We start from the raw sequence: 22,776 nt of genomic DNA, 5'->3' as shown, positions 1-22,776 counted from the left end.
TATATTTTAATCTTATATGATTTTTTCCTCCACTTCATAGCTACATGACCTATTAGAGCATCTCCAAAAGAAGATATTAAAATGTCTAAATCAGTAACGACAATAATGTTTTTTCAACTAAAAAGTCAAATCTGATGTGGCATGACATGCATTGATAGTCCTAACCCTTGCTGTCAAAATTGATAGCAACTTCAAATCATTTTTTAATGGATTACTAAATGCATTTTATTATTATTATTTTTTGTTTTAAAACATTTATAATAGTAATTCAACGTAATAAAATGGTATTTTAATTTGACATATCGGATAGACACCAAAAAGTAATACGTAAGCTGTCTAAAATTTCTTCTTATGCAATTATATACTCTCTTACCCATTAAATTTTAATCACCCATCATAATCATAGTTAGAAGTGGGTTGTAATAGAAAAAGGCAATAATTAGTGGGGTGGGCCAAAAAAAAAACTCCACTTTGGACTTTGTAGTTTGAAGTGTAATCACAAAAGAATGAGTGCCCAATAAACCGTCATTAGCACAAAAATAAATGCCATTATCTTTAACGGTAACTTGTCCAATTTCCCCCGGTAAACGCAATTTCTCGAGATTTTCGTCAGCCGTGACCAACGGCTGGATAAGATATTCTCATTTTACAATTTGCCTCATAAAGTTTGAGGATCTTTTCAATTTGGTGCCGTAACCTTTGAAAGTACGTTTTATGCTATTACAATGCGAAAATATATCTTTTTTCCTGGGGCAAGTTGAAAACATGTTTAATAACGGCAAAAAATAATTTTTCTTACAAGTTATAGTTGACATAAATAAATTGAGTAGGCCTAACATTTATTGAACTTAAAAAACTAGCTTTGGTATTAAGGAGTAATCGACTTAGTAAATGTACCTTAATGTGAGTGGTCAGTGTCAGTGTTACATTGGTTTATTGAGGGAAATAGATTCTCTCCGGATCCCTTCCACCAAATCTACCAAACCCATCAATCCAAACCCTTGAAGTTTGATCAAACGGCTAAAAACAGAGGGCCCTTTAAAAGTTATAATAACTTTAGTCGTTAAATTAAATTTCCAGGGCCCAGATTGGTGGGTTTGGTGGAAGGGATTTGGAGAGGATCCCTTTCCTTCGTTGAGCACCTTAGCAACATAGATTTACTGTCCATCTTCATCCATTTATTCAATATACATGACTAACAACTTTATCTGTGTCAAAATCTATCTCGATATTCTATCAAAACACTGACAGTTAAGTGTCACACATCATCATATTTGACAGTTTTTGTAATAGAAACTACTATTGTCCGTACTTAAAACATGCTTAAAGTTTAAGGATCGACTTGACATTTTTCATGGGTCATTCCAAACAAAAAAAACCTATCGAATATACTTGAACCCGCCACTAGATTTGGCAACTTTTGTAACTGAAGACACCGTTGTCCATATTTAACACATTATTGAAAGTTCATGAACCAAATTGACATTGTCGAACTCATGGCATGTTCCAAACAACAAAACTATCAAATTGAACGAATTGCCACTAAATTTGACAGTTCTTGTAATGACGTCATCATTGCCCATACTTAACATATTCTTAAAAGTTCAAGAACTAATTTTACATTGTCGAATACACAAGTCGTTGGTAGCTACAAAGCTTCCTGCATACGATTACACCACCACTCGACTTGGCAACTTTTGTAAATTGATGTCATGTTGCGCACAACTAACACATTCTTAAAAGTACGGACCAACTTGACAGCTGACAAATATTATGCAAGGACTAAAGTGAAACAACCACTTAAGATTGGGGGGGTTCAATTTATAATCAACATATTATTTAAAAAATAAAAAAAAATTAGACGACTGACAGCTTTCCTTTTCCTTTTTCTTTTTTCTTTTTTTCTTTTTAAAAATAAAATAAAATTATACTTCCTGCCCTTTCCACTGGCAGGCCGCAGAAGCGCAACGGACCTGTTAAATGGCGGACTCCAGAAAATACTTTTAGCCAGATTTAAGGAGTGTGTTGAGGTCCGTGTTCTGAAGCTACTAAATTTGTCGCATTTCGCAACAGTGCAACAACGTAGGCGGTTTTGTCTCTCGAGGATCAAGAGAGAGAGAGAGAGTGTGCGTGTGTGTCTCTGTCTTTTCAGAGAGAGAAACAGCCAGCCAGCGAGCGAGCGAGCGAGAGAGAGAGGAGTGAAGGAAGATGAAGAAAATGGGGAAATCCACCTCTTGCTTCCAAATTATCGCCTGCGGTAAGGATTCAGCGGACAACGATGATCTCGAAGCTCCCGAGGTATTCTCGTTACTTCACGGTTTGTGCATTTCGATGTTTCTCATGACTTTCCGTCTTTGGTTTCGTTGCTGCGTATGATTCAATTGGTCTGTTTCGATTTGCATTTCGTTAATTTATATGTTTGTAGCAGCTACTTCTCTGTTTGGATTTCGAGAGATTAATGGCTTTTCTATACGAAGATCTGAAGAATCTGATGTGCATTTAACTGCTTAAATTCTGTTTGTTTCGTGTTACCAAACGGAGCATTAGGAGCTGTTATTTGATTAGGAATTGAACTGGCACCTGTAATTACGATTTTCGGATTGCGAAAAACCTTAGATTATCTTTATGTGTACTTTGAGTACTTTGTGTGTAAGGTATGCTGATTTAGAGCTCGTTCGGATGTGCTTTTAAAATGGCTGAAAGCGCTTTTGGTGAAAATGTTTATAGAACCAATCTTTAGGAAAAATGTAAGTAAATCCTGGAAAAGCAGTTAAATGCTTCCTGCTTCCTGGAAGAAGCACATAACTGGTGCTTTTTGCAGAAAGAACTTCAATTGCTCTTGGAAACCAAAATCATTTTTTTGTAAAATTTTAAAAGCACATCCAAACGGGCCCTTAATATAAGTAGGATAAATGTAATCCTAATAATCTGTCCGTTAATTGCCCGAAAATTGTGTGATTCAAAAGCATATATGGTTCATCGTAACTGGGATTTGAATTTGGTCCATTAGTTGATGTGAAGAACGGCGTTGATTTTGTTGTTATGGTTCGTTTAAATTGCTTGTTGCAGAAGTTGCTTCATTGAGCACTTTGTTATCTGTGTGCGTGGTGTGTTGATCGATGTTGTTTCGGTTTATTTTAGAGCAAGAGTCCGAGTGACAAGCGCGGATGGAGCTTCCGAAAGAGAGCTGCACGGCATAGAGTGTTGAGCAACACTGTCATCACAGAGACGCCCACTTCCGGACATAAGGAGAGCCCGGAATCAGCGAGCGCTACTGTTCCAGAAAAGATATCGTTAATACATTGCAGTGACGAGAAACCCCAGTTGGTGACTCCTGAGAACCCAAAAGTATCTGAGACTGAACAGAAGGTATCCCAGACTGAACCAAAAGTACTTGAGACTGAACCGAACGTACCTGAAGCTGAACAGAAAGCACCGGAGACTGAACCAAACGTACCAGAAGCTGAAGGGAAAGCACCGGAGAATGAACCGCAATTACCGGAGATTGAACTGAACGTACCTAAAGCTGAACAGAAAGCACCGGAGACTGAACTGAACGTAGCAGAAGCTGAAGGGAAGGCACCGGAGACTGAACCGAACGTGGCTGAAGCTGAAGGGAAAGCACCGGAGACTGAACCGAAAGTACCCGAGACTGAACCGAACGTACCCGAGACTGAACCGAAAGAACCCGAGACTGAACCCAAAGTATCCAATACTGAAAATGTCACAGATGATGAAAGTGCAGTCGAATGCAAATCGGATGAGTATGATGTTACTGTTGTGCAGACAGCTTCCAGAGGATTGCTGGTAATTTTTCTTGTCGATAGATGAATTCTGAAGTTTATAATTAGTAGCATTCCGAATAATATGTTTACTGTATTATTAACCAGGATCAGAAATCGTTCATGGAGCTTGAGAATGTTGTTAAGTTGCAAGCTGCTATTCGTGGGCATTTGGTCCGTAGGCATGCGGTGGGAACTTTACGATGTGTTCAAGCTCTTGTGAAAATGCAAGCTCTTGTTCGTGCTCGCCGTACTTGTCAGGTGATAGACCATAACTCTAAGATCTCGGTATGCCACTCAATTGAAATTAGTATAATCTGCTCTCTGTAGGGTCATTATTCACATATTTTCTTGCGTTAAGTGATCTTGTTCATAACTTCATAAGTTATTTGATGGAAGTTTGTATGGTGGCTGTTAACTAATGTCAACTGTCCATGGTCAAGCCAATAGGAACAAGTCAGAGTAACGGTAACACAGAATACTAATTGTAGTCGTAAAATAAATAAATAAATAAATGTATGTAATCCAAATATCTAGGCGCTGTTTGATAGAGATAGCCTTCCTCTTAAATCGCATGTTGTATTCAAATTCTGAGTTTTCGGTAATGAATGGATTGTTCGAATTTCAATACGAAAATGTCAACTAATAACTGAAATTTGTTGCAATTCAATTTCATAAAGATCTCCAACATTGTGAGGTAGTTAGCTAATCGCATCGAGATGCTACTGTAGACTGTAGTGGTACATAATACACTTATGGATAACTGAAATTTGTCGTGATTCAGTGTTATAAGATCTTCAACGTTGGGAGGTTAGTTTATCGCATTGAGATGCAATAGCATGTTGGATTCACCTTCTGTAATAAAGCATAAGTAATTATTTGACAATTGCAATTTTTTTTTGTAAGTTATTTGTTATTGTATCAGCAATTACTGCCCACAATCCATGTGGAAATGTTCTTTGAGACAACTTAATAGTGTTTTTACTTGTTCCTAATGAATTTTCCGGAATATTTTTTCTGTTTCAGGAGAAGGCCAAATCGAATATAACATACACTTCAATTGACAAGCTACTTAGCAATAGTTTTGCCCGCCGGGTATACTTTGAAATCTTTCTCTTCTGTGCTTTGCAACTGCATTGTGGACTAATTTATCTTTCATTCATATATCCTACCTAAACTCATACTTTTTGAATTTAAGTTGTTGGAATCATCACCGAAGACCAAACCTATGCATGCCAAGTGTGATTCCTCTAATCCCGGCTCTTTTTGGGAATGGATGGAGAGATGGACGTCACTATCATCGCCGTCAACGGAGGATATTGCAGAGTCAGAAAAAGCAGTGGCAGCAATAAAGAAACAGGAAAGAAGAATGGAAGAAATTTCTGAATCCCCTTGGGAATCTAAAATTCAAGATGAAGTTCTTTGTGAGATATCAGACTCAAAGTCCAACATCACGGAATCAATAGTGCCATCTGAAAGTGAAGAGAATCGGATTACTTATGACGCTGATAACTTGAACTTTCAGGCAAGCCATTCTGATATTGAACAGCCTCAGTTGGAAAAAAACAGTACATCTGATGTGAAAGAGATTACGGAAGAGATCAATTATCTTCCAAATCAAAGTGTGCAATCAAATGCAGATTCTCAGGTGGAGCTCAAGTCCTTTTCTGGGAACCCTGTCATGGAAAGAAGAAAGGAAGAAATTTCTGAGTCCCCTCGGGAATCTGAAATTCAAGATGAAGTTCTTTGTGAGATATCAGACTCAAAGTCCAGCATCACGGAATCAATAGTGCCATCTGAAAGTGAAGAAAATCTGATTACTTGTGACGCTGACAACTTGAACTTTCAGGCAAGCCATTCTAACAGTGAACAGCCTCAGTTGGAGAACAGCAGTACTTCTGATGTGAAAGAGATCACAGAAGAGATCAATTATCTTCCAAATCAAAGTGTGCAATCAAATGCAGATTCTCAAGTGGAGCTCAAGTCCTTTTCTGGGAACCCTGTCACAGAAACTGAACAACCTAAACGTTCTATGAAAAGATTAGCCTCAGAAGAACTAGAAACCGAAGGAAAGAAATCTGTATTTGGATCGGGGAAAGTGAGTAATCCTGCATTTATTGCTGCACAGTCAAAATTTGAAGTGCTGAGTTCAACTACCAATTCAGGTAGATCGATTAGCCCATCCCATCAAGATGATGCTGCAAGTGAATTACAAAGGGACACATTCTCATCTGCAGTGGATACTGAAATCAGAAAGGAGCTCAACGTGGCAGAAAACCCAGTCACCCATGTATCAAGTGTTCAAGTTGGTGGATCTGAGTGTGGCACTGAAATCTCCATTTCTTCCACCCTTGATTCGCCTAACAGATCTGATGTTGGAGCTACGGAACATGAGCATGGAGCCAAAGTTTCAGTGGAAGGAGACATTTGCAATCCTGACGGCACCAAAAATGTGGATGTCCAAGCCAAAGATTTCCCTACAATCCCAGTCTCCAACTTATCTGATCCAGTCTTGGATCAACCAGAAAAACATGATGTTGTTAATGGTGAGATCGAAGATTCTGTGGTTGCTGTGGACTCCCCACAAGCAGAGTCTCAGCCAGAGAGAACTGAGTCTGATCTGCAGAGAGAACAGGACCCTGAGGCAGGTATTCAAGCATATGCATCACCCCCAGAAACTTCTCCAAGAAGCCATTTGACTGTCCCAGAATCTCAAGGAACACCGTCTAGTCTGATATCCGTGAAAGCTAAAAGGAGCAAAGCTGATAAGAGTGGATCCAACCAAAAGCGCAAGTTTGCTTCAGCAGGAAAGAATTCGCCCTCTAACCCAAACCAAGATTCTGTATCAAATAAAGATCAGAAAAAGGGGAAGAGACGCAATTCATTTGGTTCAGAAAAACCCGCCGCTGATAAGATTGATCAAGAACCAAGACATAGCAGTAGTAATAGTTCCATCCCCCGTTTCATGCAAGCCACAGAATCTGCAAGAGCAAAACTTCAAACAAATACCTCTCCAAGATCGAGTCCAGATATGCAAGACAGAGACATTAACGTAAAGAAGAGACATTCCTTACCTGGTACAAACGGAAGGCAGGGGTCTCCACGCATCCAGCAGTCAACGTCTCAAGCACAGCCGGGTGCAAAGACAAATGGTATGCATAATCATCTACTTGATTGCATTGCGCATAACTAAAAATTTCATATTGGGTATAATCTCTGCATTACAAACCGATTTCTTACTGCTTGAGTGCTACTTCTTTCAGAGAGAAAATGGAACAGGTGAAGAATCGAAGTAATCGAACATCTCAAAGGGAACAGTGCCGATGACCAGTCCCTAACAGGAAATGCGGAGTCTGATGATTACATGACTGGTAGTCCTTCAGATTGTAACTAGCTTTTTTCGACTTGGATAGCGCCTGATTAACGACGCTAGTTACAGGGTTTTCTTTTTATAAATACAAGACACCGAGTGACGCTTTCATGTAAATTTTTCTTATTCTTTTTTACAGTTGGTTTTCTGTTTCTTGTTCCAAACGGTATAATCTGCTGTGTGATATGATTTGGGTATGGTACAGATGCTTTGGTTTGGTTATCCAAAGTTTGGGGCAAACTATAAGGCCAAGGGCTTTTGGAAGCTTTTTGCCAGGTTTTATTGTAATAATACTCAATGTTCTCTTATTTCTTTGTTTGCTTTATTTCATAATGTTAATTATTACATTTTTTCGATCGTTTTCTAAACAAATGTTTGAAAACTGATCGAGGTAGTCACTTGTCATGTTCTAATTGATTCTTAGTATGCGAATTTCTTTTTGTAACCAAAAGAAGAGAGAAAAATCCCGCTGCTCGACATACCCTCTACTCCACTCCCGCTGATCGACACCCCCCGCTCCACTCCGTTCCTCTGTGTCCCAACCTACCCTGACGTCCTCTCTGACGGGGGTGGGAGCCTCCGCTCGTCTGTCTTGTTCTTACCGTCCAGATTTCCTTGTCCTGCTCTGTAAGGATGAAGGAGAGGCCGACGACCTTGCCAGCTTTCGGATCGAAGCGCACTCGCTTGAGCAAATAAGGGTGTAACTTGTTATTTTTTAAGGCTTTGTGACTCTCTGTGATGTCTCGTCTCCCGGTCCATAGCATTTGTGTTCCCCGTAGTAAACATGACTGAAGTTGTTGGGTGCTAGTCTCCCGTCTGTCCCAGCCTTCTGGGAGAATCACGTCGGACGTGTAAGTATACGCAAAGCAACTGCCGAATAGGGTCCCCACGGCCGCCCTAGTGGTGCCGTTTTGACGCCGGTGATCCTGCATGCCAAGAAGGTGAACCCCGATTGTTCGGAAGAGGCCAAACCTTCGTTGTGCCGTAAGCGCTCCGTTGTACTCCAAAAGCGAATGCAGTGCATGCATGTAATAAAGATAAAACTTGTTTTATAACTGTATATTCATACCTGAATGGTGAGAAAACGGCCTATAAATCGGTAGCCAACACAATGAAGACGGCAACATCATAAATCTCTCCACGTTCGTTCCATTTTATTAATATATTCGCTCATATTATAACATACAAACAAAACCACATGACCGCAATCCAATCTTGTAAGAGTTGGACTTTTTTCTATCTTTTGGTACATATTGTTTTGCCAAGCTTAGAATATCAGGCCAATGTTATAAAAAAATAGTGTACACTTGTTTATATGTCGAGATCGTTGTTTGGTGCATCCTATACATCGAAACATAGTAAAACCTTATTATTTTTATACAAAACACAAATTTTTTTTTGGTCCAAACAAGTTAAAACACTATGTTTTTCATTTCTTTCTAAAAGGAACCAGTTGGTGGTTTCATCACGGCTTTCTACTCATTTTTAAAGGCATTTCAACATTCTCTTAGCCACCATCTTGTAATTCAATAAACTAAAAATCGAACCTAAAATCTTTCGTGTGAATATGAGCTTAAAATTTGTTCAAAACATAGCACCAAGTGTGTTAGTTCAATAAAAACACTTGAAACATCATTCTCGTACAATCTATAGGCCGCGGTCAAAAATCTTAGCCCACCCGAAACCAAGTTAATCGAAAAAACCCCGCTTCGCATTACCAGCGCGTGATAGGCATCTTCACAGCAGGCAAAAATATCAGTCACTCCACGCGCTCATTTAAATGACCAAAAAAAAAAAAGAAAAAAAAAGGATAATAAAAGGAGGAGGAGGAAAAACGCCGAAGCCCAAAAACCAGAGGAATTTTGATTTTGTAGGGTTTCATTTCGTTTGATGAACCGCAGCGATTGCGATCGCCGTTTCGCGACACACAGAGAGTCGCTCTGCAATTGGATCGCGTAAAATCTGTACGATTAGGGTTATAAAAAGAGGGATTTTTTACGCCGACGACGCAGTAGGAACTAGGGTTCGGAATCTGAGAGGAGTAGCGTTTTTAGATTTCGATTGAGACCCGAAATTGATGAGTTGAATTTGAAACCGTGACTAAAACTGGGAATTGAAGCTGGAAAAGAAGGGTTCTTGGGATAATGTTTAACATGCGGGGATTGAAGAATTCGAAAAGGGTTTCTTGGGCTTCAGATGTTAACCTTTGTCAGGTAAAGATTGCATTTTTCAGTGACCAAATCTGATGATAATGATCGATTAAGTAGTTTCTGTTCGTTGAATGCGAACTGAACCCGAAATAATCAGCTATCTGAACTTCTATGGATTTTGCTGGTTTGATTTGGGGTTATATATATTTGTTTGTTGTGGTGTTGTTATATATTGTTTCTGGAGTACATTGTATCATTTGAGTTGATGAATTGTTAGACAATGTTTGTTAAAGTTCTCCTCTTTTGGTAATCGTATCGTTTGTTTGAAGTGATTTTCTGTCGAATTGCATTGAATGTTTGAAAAATCTGTCAGTGTCATATGACAAAGGAAGGTGGAGAAAGAGAGCCCTTTTTCCAAAATTATATGCGAACTGGTGCAAATGCTGAGTAAGTTGTTCTAGTGGTAAGAAATAATTTTGTTCAGAAATCAGAAGCCAATCAATAGGGACCGGCCCTGATTTTCCATTAAGGCTTAATGCTGGAGTTTGTATCCTTTGCAGCTCATTCAGCTTATTTGTTAAGCTCTTAAATAATTTTGCGTTCGGAAATCAGAAGCCAATCAATATGAACTTTCGTAGAGTTTCCATTAAGACTTAATGTTGGAATATGTAGCATCTGTAGCTCATACAGTCCCAGGTTTCATTATGAATTGGTTTGTGCTTATTTTGACGCTTTATGAGTGTATTAATGAAAATCAGATTATGAAGTGATGAAACAAGGTTAGCCCTTATCGCCTAATCTACGTTCCATCTTTCCGTGAAGTTGTCAATTTTGAAAAGGCGAGGTTTGAAGTTTATGTCTTTAACTTGGTGCCGTGTTGATGAATTAATCAATTGGAACAATGTTAAGAACAACCATAGGATCACTTAACGATCTTTAGGGGGAGAATGAACATTGAACACCAAGTCCATATCTAGATCATTGCAACTATCCATCATTCTTTGAGAAAAAAGTAGCTTGAAGTTTTGAAATATTAGCAACTTATGACGAAGAAGGTGAGATTATTCTTATCTACAAAAGGCCAACGGTGAAACTTTTTCTGAAGAATGCCTAAGTTGGTGGCCCTTTCTCCAATATAATTTTAAAAGAAAAGAATGTGCAATGAGGTTTAAAAGGAATATACACTTAAAAGAATGCGAAAATCACAAACTACTTGTTGAAGTAGTTTTCATTAAATTTGGAGTGACTTTGAGAATGTTGATTGATAACTGGCCATGCAGGGAATAAAAGGTGATAATAAGAAATATATGCAGGTTAGATATTTTTGAGGAACTATAAGTTTATGGTCTTTTGCAACCGACTTTTCACTGGAGAAGTGTTCTCATTTCCTGCTGAAAAAGGTTCTACAAGAACAACAGAATAGTGGGGTAATTGTAGTTTCATAATGTTAGATGAAGATTGATGGCATAATCACTATCGTAAACCTGGTTATGATGTGTACTTCGTTGCTGCTGCATTCATTGAATAGCTTTATTTGGATTGGTGGATGAATTTTGTTCTAAAACCATCAGAAAAGGGGCCAAAACCTTGAGTTTCTTGTGAGTATCCCATTCCAAACTTTTTGTCAAGGTTTTTCGGTCGGCATGCATTAGAAATTTAGAATACAGTGGCCACTTCTGCATTTATCTTTTTGAATTGATTGCCTTTGGTTGGCTGCTGTAGTTGTGTTCATGAATTGTTAATAGTCTTTCTGTGATAATTTGTCATGACAAATTATGTAGAGGTTCTTGTGTTTGAGAAAGGTTGAATCACTAGGGGACTTCTATTCAAAATTTCTTGGGTTCTACTGTTACAAGAATTTAATGTGTCATTGCATAAGCATGAAGTTAAGCAACTCAGAAGTGCGTGCGTTGTTATTTTCTTTGTAAAGTTGTTCCTTTTCTTTTTGTTTGAAGAGGAGAATAAGCCCAAGACTTGAGCCGCTTCCAACTTGGGAGGGCCAAATACTTAAGATAACTTCCACATTATCTGCTGGGGCATGCAAAGCTAAAGGTCGTTGGGGTCTTGGATGGGCATCCAGTTAGCATGAATATCACCTCCCAGAGTGTGATAAGCGATGCATCTTTTGTATTTTTTATTTTGTGGCAGTGTGCTTAGAGATCAAGAGCTATGCTTGGTGCTAGTTTGGGTTTTGGGTTCAACCCCATATCATGAGACGCGGTTTGATTATTGTTTGAACTTTCTCATATTAGTGTTGGTTGAAATAGTTGGTTTTAAGAAGTTGGTTGTCTAGTTCATTGCCCTATCTTAGTTTAGCAAAATCCAACATGCAAAATCAGTTTTTTGTTGAGTTATATACGAATTGATATGTGTCCAGTAGTACAATCTTAATAAACTTACTACAAGGGACTGGGTGGAGATGGGCAGGGGAGGATTGAATGTACTGATATGCATTCACGTTATCTCTAGTATAGTTTAATTGATTTTCTGTGATCTTTATTTCTTTTATCTGTGCATTTTTCTTTTTCACTTCTATTTTCATAATTTGCTTTAAGATTTCAGTCCTGTTATAATTTGAAGGAGAAGTTATGCCAAAGATTTCTAAAGTTTCCCTGTGAGCTCCGCATTCTGAAGAAGTTTGTGAAAAATGATGATCGACGATGTTGATTATTAATGTTAGTGTAAATGGTTATTGTACTGATGTTTCTCTGTTAAACAGGTAAAGCTGTTTCTCTTGGAGGAATCTCCTTCACAGGTTGGGCTGAGCGCTCAAGATCACCTCCAAGCGAAGGCATCTTGGCCGTCACATTCATCTGGAACAGGCTCAGATGACACTCTACCCCCTGGGTTTGAGGGACCACATCCAGCAAATCAGCCTCAGATTGACTTGTCTCAAATTCTTCTAATCAAATGGAGATGCCCTCCTAAGGTAAAGTAAACCTTTGGCTTGAGATTTTAATCTTGTCCAATGAAATATATATTGGAAACTGTTTCAGTATGAAATATTAGCTAACAACAGTTTTTTTTTTTAATTATACTAATTTTTCACAGGTTGTGCTGAACTTCGCTTGGCAAGTGGTTTCTGGGGAAGAAAGCAAAGAGGTGGAGATTCAAAATCAGAGAGAGATAAGAGTACTGGAAGCGGTTTATCCACGGCCATCTGCCATTCCTTTAAAGTTTGTCACCTACTTTGCTTTCTACAATTTTGGTTAAAGTTTCACGCACCCATGAACTGAACGGTAATTTTATTTTTCTGTGTACAGCCCCTCTGTTTTGGCAGATGTTGAAGACTCTAGTCATACTGGTGGGCAACCTCTTATCATACCTATTACCCCCATTGAAGACGAAGATGCCAGTGTTGAAACATCATCTGAATCCATGGTACCGTTTAACAATTCCACAAGCTCACAGCCCTTTCTATCAGTTCAGGGAATTTTGGCTCCATCTCAAAACAATATTCCTAACAATGGAAACCACATTAAGCCTGCAACACTTGGAATGCCTGTTGCAGCAGAACCTGATGTTGTAGCTGCTGCCCTTGGTGCAATTGTGAATAGCAACGAGCACGGAAATATGATTGACCATGAATTGCTGATTAAGATTCTCAGCAACCCGAAAATGATTGAGCAATTGGTTACAGATCCACAACCAATGACAAGGCCACCTCCAATGGGCATATCAGATCCATCTCACATGATCAGGACAGAAATCAACACACCTTCATCAAGCGGACATTTCTATCCTCAACCAAATATGGGACCTTTTCCTGATGCACGACCACCTCCGCCTGCAGGAATTCCAGTTCATTCTTCGCCTTCTGTTGGACCACCTCCACCAGCAAAGGACATCAACTATTATAAAAGCTTGATTCAACAACATGGAGGAGACCGGCATGACAACTTTCCACCATTTGGTAATCGACACAGCGACCATTCAGCGGTAAACCAAGAATCCAATAATAACTACAAATCGAGAGATTCGAAGCCCAAGAACATGAAGCCTTGCATATTCTTCAACAGTTCAAGGGGATGCAACAAAGGAGCAAATTGCACGTTCCAGCATGATGCATCGTTCCAGCCACGAGGTAGTAGTGTGTCGGAGGTGCACAAGGCAAAGAGAATGAAACTGGATAGGGAGATCAGCAGTTAATGTAGCTACTACTTCCTGCATGTACATCTTTCAATTGGGGAGCCTCCTAGTGTGGCTCAAAATTGCCTTTGAGCTAGATTTTGTCAACATTTGTTTAATTTGTTGTTATACTCACCCTAAGAGTTTTCCCCATGGAAGCCTACATGTCATGATCTGTTGCGGCAACTTCTTTCTGCATATACAAGTGTTCAACGGAACTTCAACCCTTGCTGTATCAGTTGTGGCCAAATTTTTTTGTAGAATATATTGAAATTTCTAAATCTCTGTATACTTTTCGGTTTCTGTTCAATCTTTTTTCTTCTTCAGAATGTTAGGAATTGAAATTTTTATGTTCCAAGTGGATGTGTATTGAGTCAAAATTGTAGTTTCCAATCCAACTTGCACTCCTACCTCAACCCCTCCAACAACCAAGTTTTATCTCACCATATAAGTTAGACTATATAAATTTTAGAACGTCATTCCACACAGTTTTGAGCAAAGTCTTTTTTTAGCTTCAAATACTCCATATCTTTTCTTCTAGCCTCTTTCAAAGTCTTCATAGGTCTTCCTCTACCCCGTATGTCTTGAGCCTCTGTTTTATAGTCGTATCTTCTAACTAGAGCATCTATAGGTCTTTAGTTCATGTGTCCAAACCATCTCAACCGATTTTCTCTCATTTTATCTTCAACTGTGGTCACTCCTACTTAACTCGTATATCCTCGTTCTTAATTCTATCTTTTCTTGTGTGCTCACACATCCAACAAAACATCTCATCTTACTACCTCATTTTTTGCACATGTTGCTTTTTGACCACCCAACATTACGTGTCAAAGTTTTATTGTCGTCCTACAAAAATTTCCTTTAAACTTTAGTGACAAATAATCGCACAACACACCCGATACACTCTTCCACCTTAACACAATGCCCAAAATTCTGTGCCATGAAACATCACTGGTCTTACCACAACCCTTCCAAAGAAGGAAAATTCTTGCTATAAGAAAGAAGTTAGAGTTTAATGCCAGATAAACAAAATCTTTGTTATTGGAAAGCTTCAATAAGTACTACGTCATTGAAGACGTATAATGTGACGAGGATGAGAATGTGCCAACAGGATCCTTTTGGGTAAGAATTCTGGAAATCTGTAAATAGTGTTTATTCATCGTACATTATGTTGTCAGTTTTTATTAAGTACGGTTTATATTTAATTTTAAATAAAAATATTTAAAATAATTTCTAACCGCACGATATATGATTAACGGATATGATTTACGAATCTTCAGAATTCTCACAAAAAAAAATCCAGCAAAGATCCGGATTCGAGAATGTGGGTCTTGATGGTTTACGATTGTTTGGTTCCTTTCGTCTTGTGCTCCCTCGGGCGCATTGAATGCCGGGTTTTAGATTTTTTTTAAATTTTCAAATGATAAATAAAAAAGTTTACAAAGTTATTTTAAGTTTGCTTTTTTTTTTTTTTCTGTAATAAACGATGTTATCTACGTTGGAAATAGAGTAAGCTTAGTCTCACAATGGATTAGCAATAATATATTTCAAACTCGTCTTTGGCAAAAATCAAATGTAAGACTTCTGAAGAGGAATACCACTAGACCATAATACTAAGTGATAACAAAATTAGTTTAAGTTAAGTTAAAGCATATGTGTCAAAATATTAGTAGAGAGACACACAAATTGGAGAGATTTTTCAGTCTGATTAGAATACAAATGGTACATCACGTATTATTATACAAATAATAAAATATATGTGTTAAAAAGTTAATAATTTAAAAAATAAAATTTTACACCACTTGTATAAAAACATATCACTCATGTTTCGGTCATGAATTTTTTTCCCACAAAATGTACAGAAGACTTGGAGCCTTACAATCGCAGCCGACAACAATTTCCTGTTTCTTTAACAAAGTTAACCCTGTCTTAAATTCACAAATCACTCTCTAATCTCACTTAACAATCCTACTCTCCACCACCCCACCGACGGAGTGTCCTCTCTTTTTCTACTTGTTCAGTCAAATCACTCCACGAATCTCACTCACTCCCACCGCCAAGATGGGCTCTGTTTCTCTCAAGATCGGCGACGGAAGCGCCAGATTCCGAAGAGCATCGCTCTGTTCCTCTGCCGTCAACCTCCTCATGCTGTTTTCCGTCATCACCACCAACCTCTTCGCGCTCTACGCCTTCACATACTCCCCGAAAGACCACCAAACATACCGTCTCCTCCACCACACCCAGAAGAACATCTCCCTCATCTCCGAGCAGGTCGCTCTGATCCTCCGCGAGATTGATTCGTCGCAAAAGAAGCTTGCCCAGATGGAAAAGGAGCTCCTCGGCTATGAAAGCATCGATCTTTCTAATCCCAATATCGCGAACGAGCTCAAAGTCTTCCTCCAGCACCACTCGCTCCCTCTCGGCAAAGATTCGAAAACCGGGATCACGGAAATGGTGGCTTCCGTCGGCCATTCCTGCGAGAAATCCGCCGGCTTGCTGTCACAGTACATGAACTACAAGGTCTCCGGGCCTTGTCCCGACGATTGGAGCCTTGCCCAGAAGCTGATTCTGCGCGGATGCGAGCCTCTGCCGCGACGGAGGTGCTTTGCCAAGGCGGTTCCTAAGGTGGGTTTAGACCCTTTTCCGATTTCGCTTTGGAAACCTGTTAGTGATAAGATTGTGAGTTGGAGCGGCCTTGGATGCAAGAAATTTGAATGCTTGAATGCTAAGAAATTGAGTAGGGATTGCGTTGGTTGTTTCGATTTGGTTAACGGGTCCGAAAACGAGAGATTTGTCAAGGCTAGGAGCAAGAATGATTTCCTCATTGATGATGTTCTAGCTTTGGGGAGTGGAGGAATCCGAATAGGGTTTGATATTGGAGGTGGGTCTGGTACCTTCGCTGCTAGAATGGCAGAGAGGAACGTGACTGTGATCACCAACACTCTGAATATTGAAGCCCCGTTTAACGAATTCATAGCTGCAAGAGGGCTTTTCCCTCTGTTTTTGAGCTTGGATCATACGTTTCCCTTCTACGATAATGTGTTCGATTTGGTCCATGCCGCCAGTGGATTGGATGTTGGAGGAAAACCGGAAAAGTTCGAGTTCTTGATGTTTGACATCGATCGCATTTTGAGGGCGGGAGGTTTGTTATGGCTGGACAACTTTTATTGCTCGGATGATGAAAAGAAGAGAGATTTAACCAGGTTGATCGAGCGGTTTGGATATAAAAAGCTCAAATGGGTTGTCGGGGAGAAGGCAGATACAGCAGGGTCAGGCAAATTGGAGATTTATTTGTCTGCCGTTTTGCAGAAACCGGTTAGAGTCTGATGATCAGGTACTTCTCGCACGATACTGCATCAAGTAAACCAAAATTTGATGTTCTATCTGCTTACCCGCACGAATTTGTGCGGGTTCATTCGTTCAACAACCTTGTGAAATTCCTTGAACATCGCAATAAGAGCTGGCGGTAGCGAATGGAATCTGTTCTGTAATTTACAAGGTATTTGCATCTGTTATTTTGTGCTTGAGGGGAGTAGTAGGTGCTGTTCTATGACGGTGAATTGTTAGGAAGTGAAAGAATATGGTGTACTCTTATGTATTACTGCACGTTCTATGATTCATACAGCCAACCTCACGGGGTTAAGGGCTTGGTTGTTGTTTTATAGCATCCGATATTTGATGTATTTTACCATTCAAATCTGCATCCACTTCCAAATCTTCGTTGATCTGTCTTTCTTACTAAAAACTTGAAGAATCCATCATCCAGTCTAGCAGATAAACTCGTTCGACGGTTAGATCAATGCTTCGGCGGGTAAAACTTGTTCGTGTTTAGCAGAGGATATATAAATCTTACGAAACACGAGTTAAAAGTACCATCTTTCAGGTCCTGCTAATTAATGTCGGTTATTAGTACATCAAACCTCACCTAAAACACAAAAGCTAAAGTACTATAGCACCCACATCAATTGCCCTATTAGTGCATCCTGGTTACAAGCCCTAACGTGCAACCTGTCCGGGCCATTGTGTGCGGTTGTAGCTGCAGTGGCGGCCATTTTAAGGACGCCCACCTTCGGACATGGTGCCGTTCATCCCTTGCATCGCAGCGCTGTTCAGAAGCTTCATGCCCTCTTCGCTCATCTGCTGAACTTCCGTAGGCGAAAGGATTCTGATGCAGCGAACACAACCAACGAATTCCCTGCAAAATTATTAACAAATGACCGCGATCAGAGATGAATCGAAGTACCAGTATAATGTTTCAACACAAATTTATGGCAGAAGTTTTGGTTTGCTTACTCCCAAGGATCATCCCCGACAAGTAGAACGTCGTTCTCATAATCCACATAAACCAATTTCCACCCTGAACCTCTTGGATCGTTTAGCAGCCCTTTCAGTCCAAACATGCATTCAATTGCAGAGCATAGTTCTTCGTAGTTTTTGAAATTCGTAACGTCGATCGACCTCCCAACAGATCCCGTCTTTTGAACCTGTCAGCCATAAACAAATTCATCACTCTAAGTTCATGTGAGAGGTTTACGAACCTAGTCAAAATCGTTATAATAAGGATTCAATTCGATAAAACTGCATACCTTCGTGTAGGTTCGCACGGGCGCAACCACTTTATGCCACGAACTGTTCTTCAGTAGACTGCTCTCATCGAGATCTACATTGCTTGAGGATGTACCGCCAGAGGTGTCTGCCAGGTCGTGCCTGGAGAAAGCCTGAGAGTCTCCTAGGCTTGCCGAGGTAATCTGCGACTGAAGATCCTGGCTTGAGCTCAAGTTTCTGACCAAACAATCCGACGAATTCTGGAAGTTGGAGTTCTTCAGCGTAGAAAAGTCATTGAGTATGGTGCTTGAAACAGAAGGGTCGACGACAGTACTTAAGCAGCTACCAACATCAATGCTTGGACAGCCATAGATCCCACTTTGATTGTTGCTCTCATCAGACAAATCTCTCAAGCTGCTTGAATTAATGAGGGTATTATCCCACATGTCCTGACCGATTGAAGTTAGGGAGGAATTATTTGCTTCAGTTAAAACAGCGGAAGACTCTTGTAAACCGAATGCAGACAAAGGCCCCGGTGATCTCAATGCCCCGGAAAAGGATTGGCAAGATGAGTAAAACATGCATTCATCATTGTCCAGGAATGGGAGTGAACTGTTCATGCCATTGAAATCCGAATGAGGTAGATCCGTTTGTGAGTGGAAGAGTAGTGATTCCAAAGGCGGCTGCATAGGCCGCGGGCTAGTTTGTAGTTGCGCTGCATCTTGGTTTTGGTTGGCAAATGTAAGCTGGTTCACAAGGCTATAAGGACTCGCGAACCCAGTAGCTAATTTATCCTCAATGCCATGTCCTACAGAATTCAACTGGCTTAACTGATCCGCGGAAAATTCAGGTTCTAATTTCGTCTTCTCAGTGCCGTTTCCAACTGGAGTTTGGCTTCCAAACTTAGCTGCCACGTTCAACCTTCCTGGTGGAAGTTCATGAGATGGTGCATTTGCGTTTACGCCATCAGCTAGATTCTTTTGGTTGATTTTGGCATACATGGCCTTCATATCTACTACTGAATCTGCATTAGAAGCCGATTCCCGTTGTAGAGCAGCTAATGTTCCGGCATGATTAGCAAGTTGAGGTTTCATTAGCATATTGACTAGTTGTTCTGAACATAGATTTGAAATCGGGTATGGAAAACAGTTCCCGTTTCCAATCTCAGGAACCCGGATGAAAGGTCTCTTGATCATATTTCCCCACTCAGTTTCTGCTCCTGTTAGCGCGAGAAACAGTTGTAAGAAAAACATGTAACAAAGTTGCCTGCTGGAAAACAGAAGAAAGTAAGCTTACCCAAGAATCCGGAGTGCATCGGTCTTTTAAGACTTGAAGTCAGAGAAGGAAATATGAAAAGACTTTCCGGAGTCTCGATTTCCCATGAACTAACCCTGTTCTGTTTATCACAACACCCTGGCTCATCCCACTCTACCTGAAGATTTCGCCACTTCGAACCAGGCCATCTCAGCGGATCTAAATCACAGATACCAACTATCGTACCCATATATCTGCAGAGATAAAGGAACATGTTAACCTCCATCACCCCTTAAAGTGATGAACACACCATTATCATGTTGATAACGGTGTTCTTGTATTCCGCAGAACATATTGAAACCTTCTGCATTATTTCACATTTGAAAATATTACAAGTACTTGGATTCTGTAACAAGTTACAGATAATTTTATCCATTACCTGCGCTTGCCCGACTCCTCTGTCTCGAACATCATTCCAAACCTCATGCCAATTGAAAGTTGTGTCCCATATACAGCCTTCTGGAATGTAGCCAGAGGTATGACAAACTCTGAAGGGCATGCCCTATGGTTGAGTAGAAATAGTAGTACAGTCAAGAAAAGAATTTGAAAAACGCCTATGAAGTATGAATAAGAACGCGATCACGCGTCATCAAAACCTTGGATTGTAGAATATAGTGAATGAACTTCGATTAGATGCAGCATGAGCCGCAGCAGCAAGGACGCCAATGTGCATGCTATCAGCAGATAAAACTGATGATGGCAAAGTCGTCTGCTGACGATTTGCTCGTCTCACACCAATCAAGAGCTGTGACTTCTCATCCCTTGTGATAGTGAGAAAAATATTCGATCAGACAACAGTTTAACTTACAAACGTGAACCATATGCAAGTGTTTGGCGAAAATAGCACCAAAGCTTAGGATGCAACTCCAGTGTACCTGATAAATAGAACGGAATCGCCTGCTCTAAGTCTCTTTGCACCAACAAACACACTCCATCCAGTTGTGAGAAGGTGTCGTTTCGGCTGCCCTACATAGGAGAATAAAAACAGGTTATACTCAGTAAAAGTAATCCAACGAATTGCTGGCAGATGTATGTAAAAATCAAAACAAGAAACGAGTACTTAAGCATTCTCACCGCGATAAATGTGGCGAAATGTCCAGGTATTGTCGTGCAAGTCTCGGACAACAAGCTCTTGGGTTGGTGGTTGCATTGTGAAATCCTGGAATCATTACAAGCAAATTGTAAATCCACATCCTCCTCTGATTAAGGTTTCCCAATTACAAAAAGGATAGACATAAATAAAGCCTCACCAGCGGAGGAAAGAGCTTTTCTGCTGCCCTACGCGGCACGGAGAAGCCCCCATGCGTGCTTGTGTCACTTGCAGTCAAAGTTTTGCAGAAAAACTCCGATGGATGCTTGCTAGGCTTCATTCTAAAGTCTGATACCGGGAAGACATCCTTTTCCTGATCGAACGATAAATTGTTCATCATATTGATACAAATGTGATAAATTTGAGGATTACATTAGTAATCAAACTTACAGAATTCACTGGTTTAAGGATCATTTGTGCATAGATTTCGTCAGTTTCTTTGTCTGCCTATCGTAAACATAAATCACGGTTAAAAATCGCTCTTTTTTCAGACTTCGTTGACAGTATGCTCATGTGTACAGAAAACAAGTGACAATCTGCTAAAATACATACATGCAGTGTAACATTTTGAACTTGACATAGCAATTGAGACGGGAGATTCGGGTAGTTGGGGATTTGTGAGGTTGCTGTTCTTTTCGTCGAAACCGCCACCTACATTCGTACAACAAAACCCTTATCAGTTTCCTCGGACACCATGGAACAAACATAAAGACATCAACTTTTCAGCTGTAACAAATTCAGAACTCAATTGCAGATATTCGGACAAGAAATCGAAACCTGTTCGCTATGTCCTTGGGGGAAGTAGTACGAGAGACTCCCAACCTGCGGCAAACAAACAAGCGGGCCGGCACAGGCGTGCCACAGCTCCGAATTTATAGCCTTCCGGGACCCTGAAGCAAAGCAAAGACACAACCTTTAACAAAATTCCGACAACAATTAACGAAAATGCCGTTTGATTAAGGAAACATTAAAAAGGTACGTTGAAAGATTTAAACTTTTTGAAATCAAAAGGGAAGAACAAACAAACCAGAGTGATCCTGCAGCTCTTTCAGCAGCTTCATCTCATCAAGCAAGCATCCAGTTTTGAGCTTCTCCTCAACCGAACCCATCATTTTTTTCTTTCTGCGGATTTCTCACTTTTTTACCCCAAAGATTTGAACTTTAACATGTTTAATGTAAAACCCAGAACCCCAAATCAAGAAATCTCTCACTTTTTCATCTGAAAATCCAAGGAATTGAGAAATCCGTTTGTGAGAATCCCATGAGAAAACAAACAATCCAATCCAATCCAATCCAATCCAGTCCAGTCCAGTCCAATGTTGGGAGGGGAACAAAAGCAGACGAGGAGGACCCCCACAGGACAGTCCAGAGTAGAAACCCAAATCAAGGAACAAAAACTGCAGAGAGGCACTGTCAAGGATCTTCTTTATCAACTAGTGGGGCTTTAATTTTGGCACAAACCAAGACACATCAGTTTCATTCTTCCAAGCACGCGGACCAAAGCTTGAGTTTTTGAGAGCACCTCCTCTCTCTCCTCTCTCTCTCTCTCTCTCCTAATCGAGTGCTTGTTTTTACCCTCCAAAAGAAACCGACCTTTCGATGAACCCACTAATCCTACTGACCCTCTCTCTCCTCACTTTCCCTCTCTTGTTTTTCCTTTCGTTTGCTTTGAAACTGGAAAAGGAGTGTATGCATGCTCCAATCCTACGCACACTTCTCTGTATAGGGTTGATTTCGTGCAGCTTTAAACTGTGCTGCCAAAATATTATTACATTTTTTATTATATAATGGTAGTAGTAGAAATGTTTTTATGCTTTCTATGGCGTTTTGGTAGAAAAGCAATAAAGAAATGGGAAAAAGCAGACCAAAGCCAGATGAACACGAAACAGTATAGTACTGGTTCAGTACAGTAATCTCTCCTGGTACAGAGAGAGAGAGTGTTAGCTTTTATATAAAATAAAATAAGGCGCGGTCTAGGGGAGGAAGCGTTATTCAGACGTATACTTTTATTTCTTACGCATCATTGTTAATTATTTTTCGTTAATCTTTAATTCATTTCATTCAACTTGACGATTATAAATTGAGAAGAGCGTGTGAAAGATAAAAATAAATGTGCAGATAACATTGCCTCTAGGAGAATGCATTGCGTTAGAGCATATCCAAAAAGGAGATATCAAAATCCTACGTAGAATGCTACTATACATATTTGACATCAAAATTTTATCCAATCGAAGTGTTATTTGCTAACTGAATTTAAAAACTTTGTGATTATGAGCCAAATTTGACATCAAAACAAATTTATTTGACCGAATCAGAAAGTGAATACACATAACGAGTACTTAATATTATCCGAACAAAAATGTCAAAATATAGCGGAATTTACCACGTGGATTACGT

At 39.8% G+C, this 22,776-nt stretch overlaps 4 protein-coding genes across 5 annotated transcripts; 3 read left to right on the top strand and 1 right to left on the bottom strand.

Moving 5' to 3' along the window:
* Positions 1-1,943: 1,943 nt before the first annotated feature.
* On the top strand, positions 1,944-7,460 carry LOC103440269 (protein IQ-DOMAIN 32-like). Of its 2 annotated transcripts, none has more exons than XM_008378941.4 (6): positions 1,944-2,298; positions 3,142-3,807; positions 3,891-4,043; positions 4,809-4,877; positions 4,981-6,934; positions 7,046-7,460. In XM_008378941.4, exons 1-6 carry the CDS (start codon positions 2,209-2,211, stop codon positions 7,063-7,065), a joined length of 2,952 nt encoding a protein of 983 aa, XP_008377163.3. In that variant the 5' UTR covers positions 1,944-2,208; the 3' UTR covers positions 7,066-7,460. The 2 variants fall into 2 exon arrangements, with proteins under 2 accessions (XP_008377163.3, XP_028962398.2); XM_029106565.2 differs by having other exon boundaries at positions 1,949-2,298; positions 3,891-4,070.
* A 1,474-nt stretch (positions 7,461-8,934) lies between these two features.
* LOC103420871 (zinc finger CCCH domain-containing protein 6-like) lies at positions 8,935-13,740 on the top strand. The gene is made up of 4 exons (XM_008358915.4): positions 8,935-9,365; positions 12,022-12,231; positions 12,354-12,478; positions 12,566-13,740. The coding sequence occupies exons 1-4, from the start codon at positions 9,297-9,299 to the stop codon at positions 13,449-13,451; spliced, it is 1,290 nt and encodes a 429-aa protein (XP_008357137.3). The 5' UTR covers positions 8,935-9,296; the 3' UTR covers positions 13,452-13,740.
* Positions 13,741-15,271: 1,531 nt separating this feature from the next.
* LOC103420870 (probable methyltransferase At1g29790) lies at positions 15,272-17,127 on the top strand. Its single transcript, XM_008358914.4, has one exon. It carries the CDS (start codon positions 15,492-15,494, stop codon positions 16,755-16,757), a length of 1,266 nt encoding a protein of 421 aa, XP_008357136.1. The 5' UTR covers positions 15,272-15,491; the 3' UTR covers positions 16,758-17,127.
* A 166-nt stretch (positions 17,128-17,293) lies between these two features.
* LOC103420869 (auxin response factor 5-like) lies at positions 17,294-22,300 on the bottom strand. Its single transcript, XM_008358912.4, has 13 exons — positions 21,407-22,300; positions 21,157-21,269; positions 20,932-21,030; positions 20,770-20,826; positions 20,540-20,692; positions 20,364-20,448; positions 20,165-20,255; positions 19,886-20,050; positions 19,669-19,791; positions 19,272-19,483; positions 18,017-19,194; positions 17,724-17,914; positions 17,294-17,625 (listed from the first exon to the last, which is right to left on the bottom strand). Exons 1-13 carry the CDS (start codon positions 21,489-21,491, stop codon positions 17,484-17,486), a joined length of 2,694 nt encoding a protein of 897 aa, XP_008357134.3. The 5' UTR covers positions 21,492-22,300; the 3' UTR covers positions 17,294-17,483.
* Positions 22,301-22,776: the final 476 nt, after the last annotated feature.

Source organism: Malus domestica, chromosome 08, assembly GCF_042453785.1.
Source record: "Malus domestica chromosome 08, GDT2T_hap1".
NCBI classification, from domain to species: domain Eukaryota; kingdom Viridiplantae; phylum Streptophyta; class Magnoliopsida; order Rosales; family Rosaceae; genus Malus; species Malus domestica.
This window is presented reverse-complemented; position numbering and strand designations above follow the sequence as displayed.

What these genes read in the sequence shown, in the direction of transcription:
- LOC103440269 (XM_029106565.2), top strand. Translation starts at nt 2,209, where the DNA reads ATGAAGAAAATGGGGAAATCCACCTCTTGCTTCCAAATTATCGCCTGC. An exon ending in ACCATAACTCTAAGATCTCG is followed by an intron (nt 4,071 to 4,808) that starts GTATGCCACTCA and finishes TTTCTGTTTCAG; the next exon opens with GAGAAGGCCAAATCGAATAT. An exon ending in GCAATAGTTTTGCCCGCCGG is followed by an intron (nt 4,878 to 4,980) that starts GTATACTTTGAA and finishes TTTGAATTTAAG; the next exon opens with TTGTTGGAATCATCACCGAA.
- LOC103420871 (XM_008358915.4), top strand. Translation starts at nt 9,297, where the DNA reads ATGTTTAACATGCGGGGATTGAAGAATTCGAAAAGGGTTTCTTGGGCT. An exon ending in CAGATGTTAACCTTTGTCAG is followed by an intron (nt 9,366 to 12,021) that starts GTAAAGATTGCA and finishes TCTGTTAAACAG; the next exon opens with GTAAAGCTGTTTCTCTTGGA. An exon ending in AATGGAGATGCCCTCCTAAG is followed by an intron (nt 12,232 to 12,353) that starts GTAAAGTAAACC and finishes AATTTTTCACAG; the next exon opens with GTTGTGCTGAACTTCGCTTG.
- LOC103420870 (XM_008358914.4), top strand. Translation starts at nt 15,492, where the DNA reads ATGGGCTCTGTTTCTCTCAAGATCGGCGACGGAAGCGCCAGATTCCGA.
- LOC103420869 (XM_008358912.4), bottom strand. Translation starts at nt 21,491, where the DNA reads ATGATGGGTTCGGTTGAGGAGAAGCTCAAAACTGGATGCTTGCTTGAT. An exon ending in GATTCCGTTCTATTTATCAG is followed by an intron (nt 20,051 to 20,164) that starts GTACACTGGAGT and finishes CACTATCACAAG; the next exon opens with GGATGAGAAGTCACAGCTCT. An exon ending in GAGGAGTCGGGCAAGCGCAG is followed by an intron (nt 19,484 to 19,668) that starts GTAATGGATAAA and finishes TTATCTCTGCAG; the next exon opens with ATATATGGGTACGATAGTTG.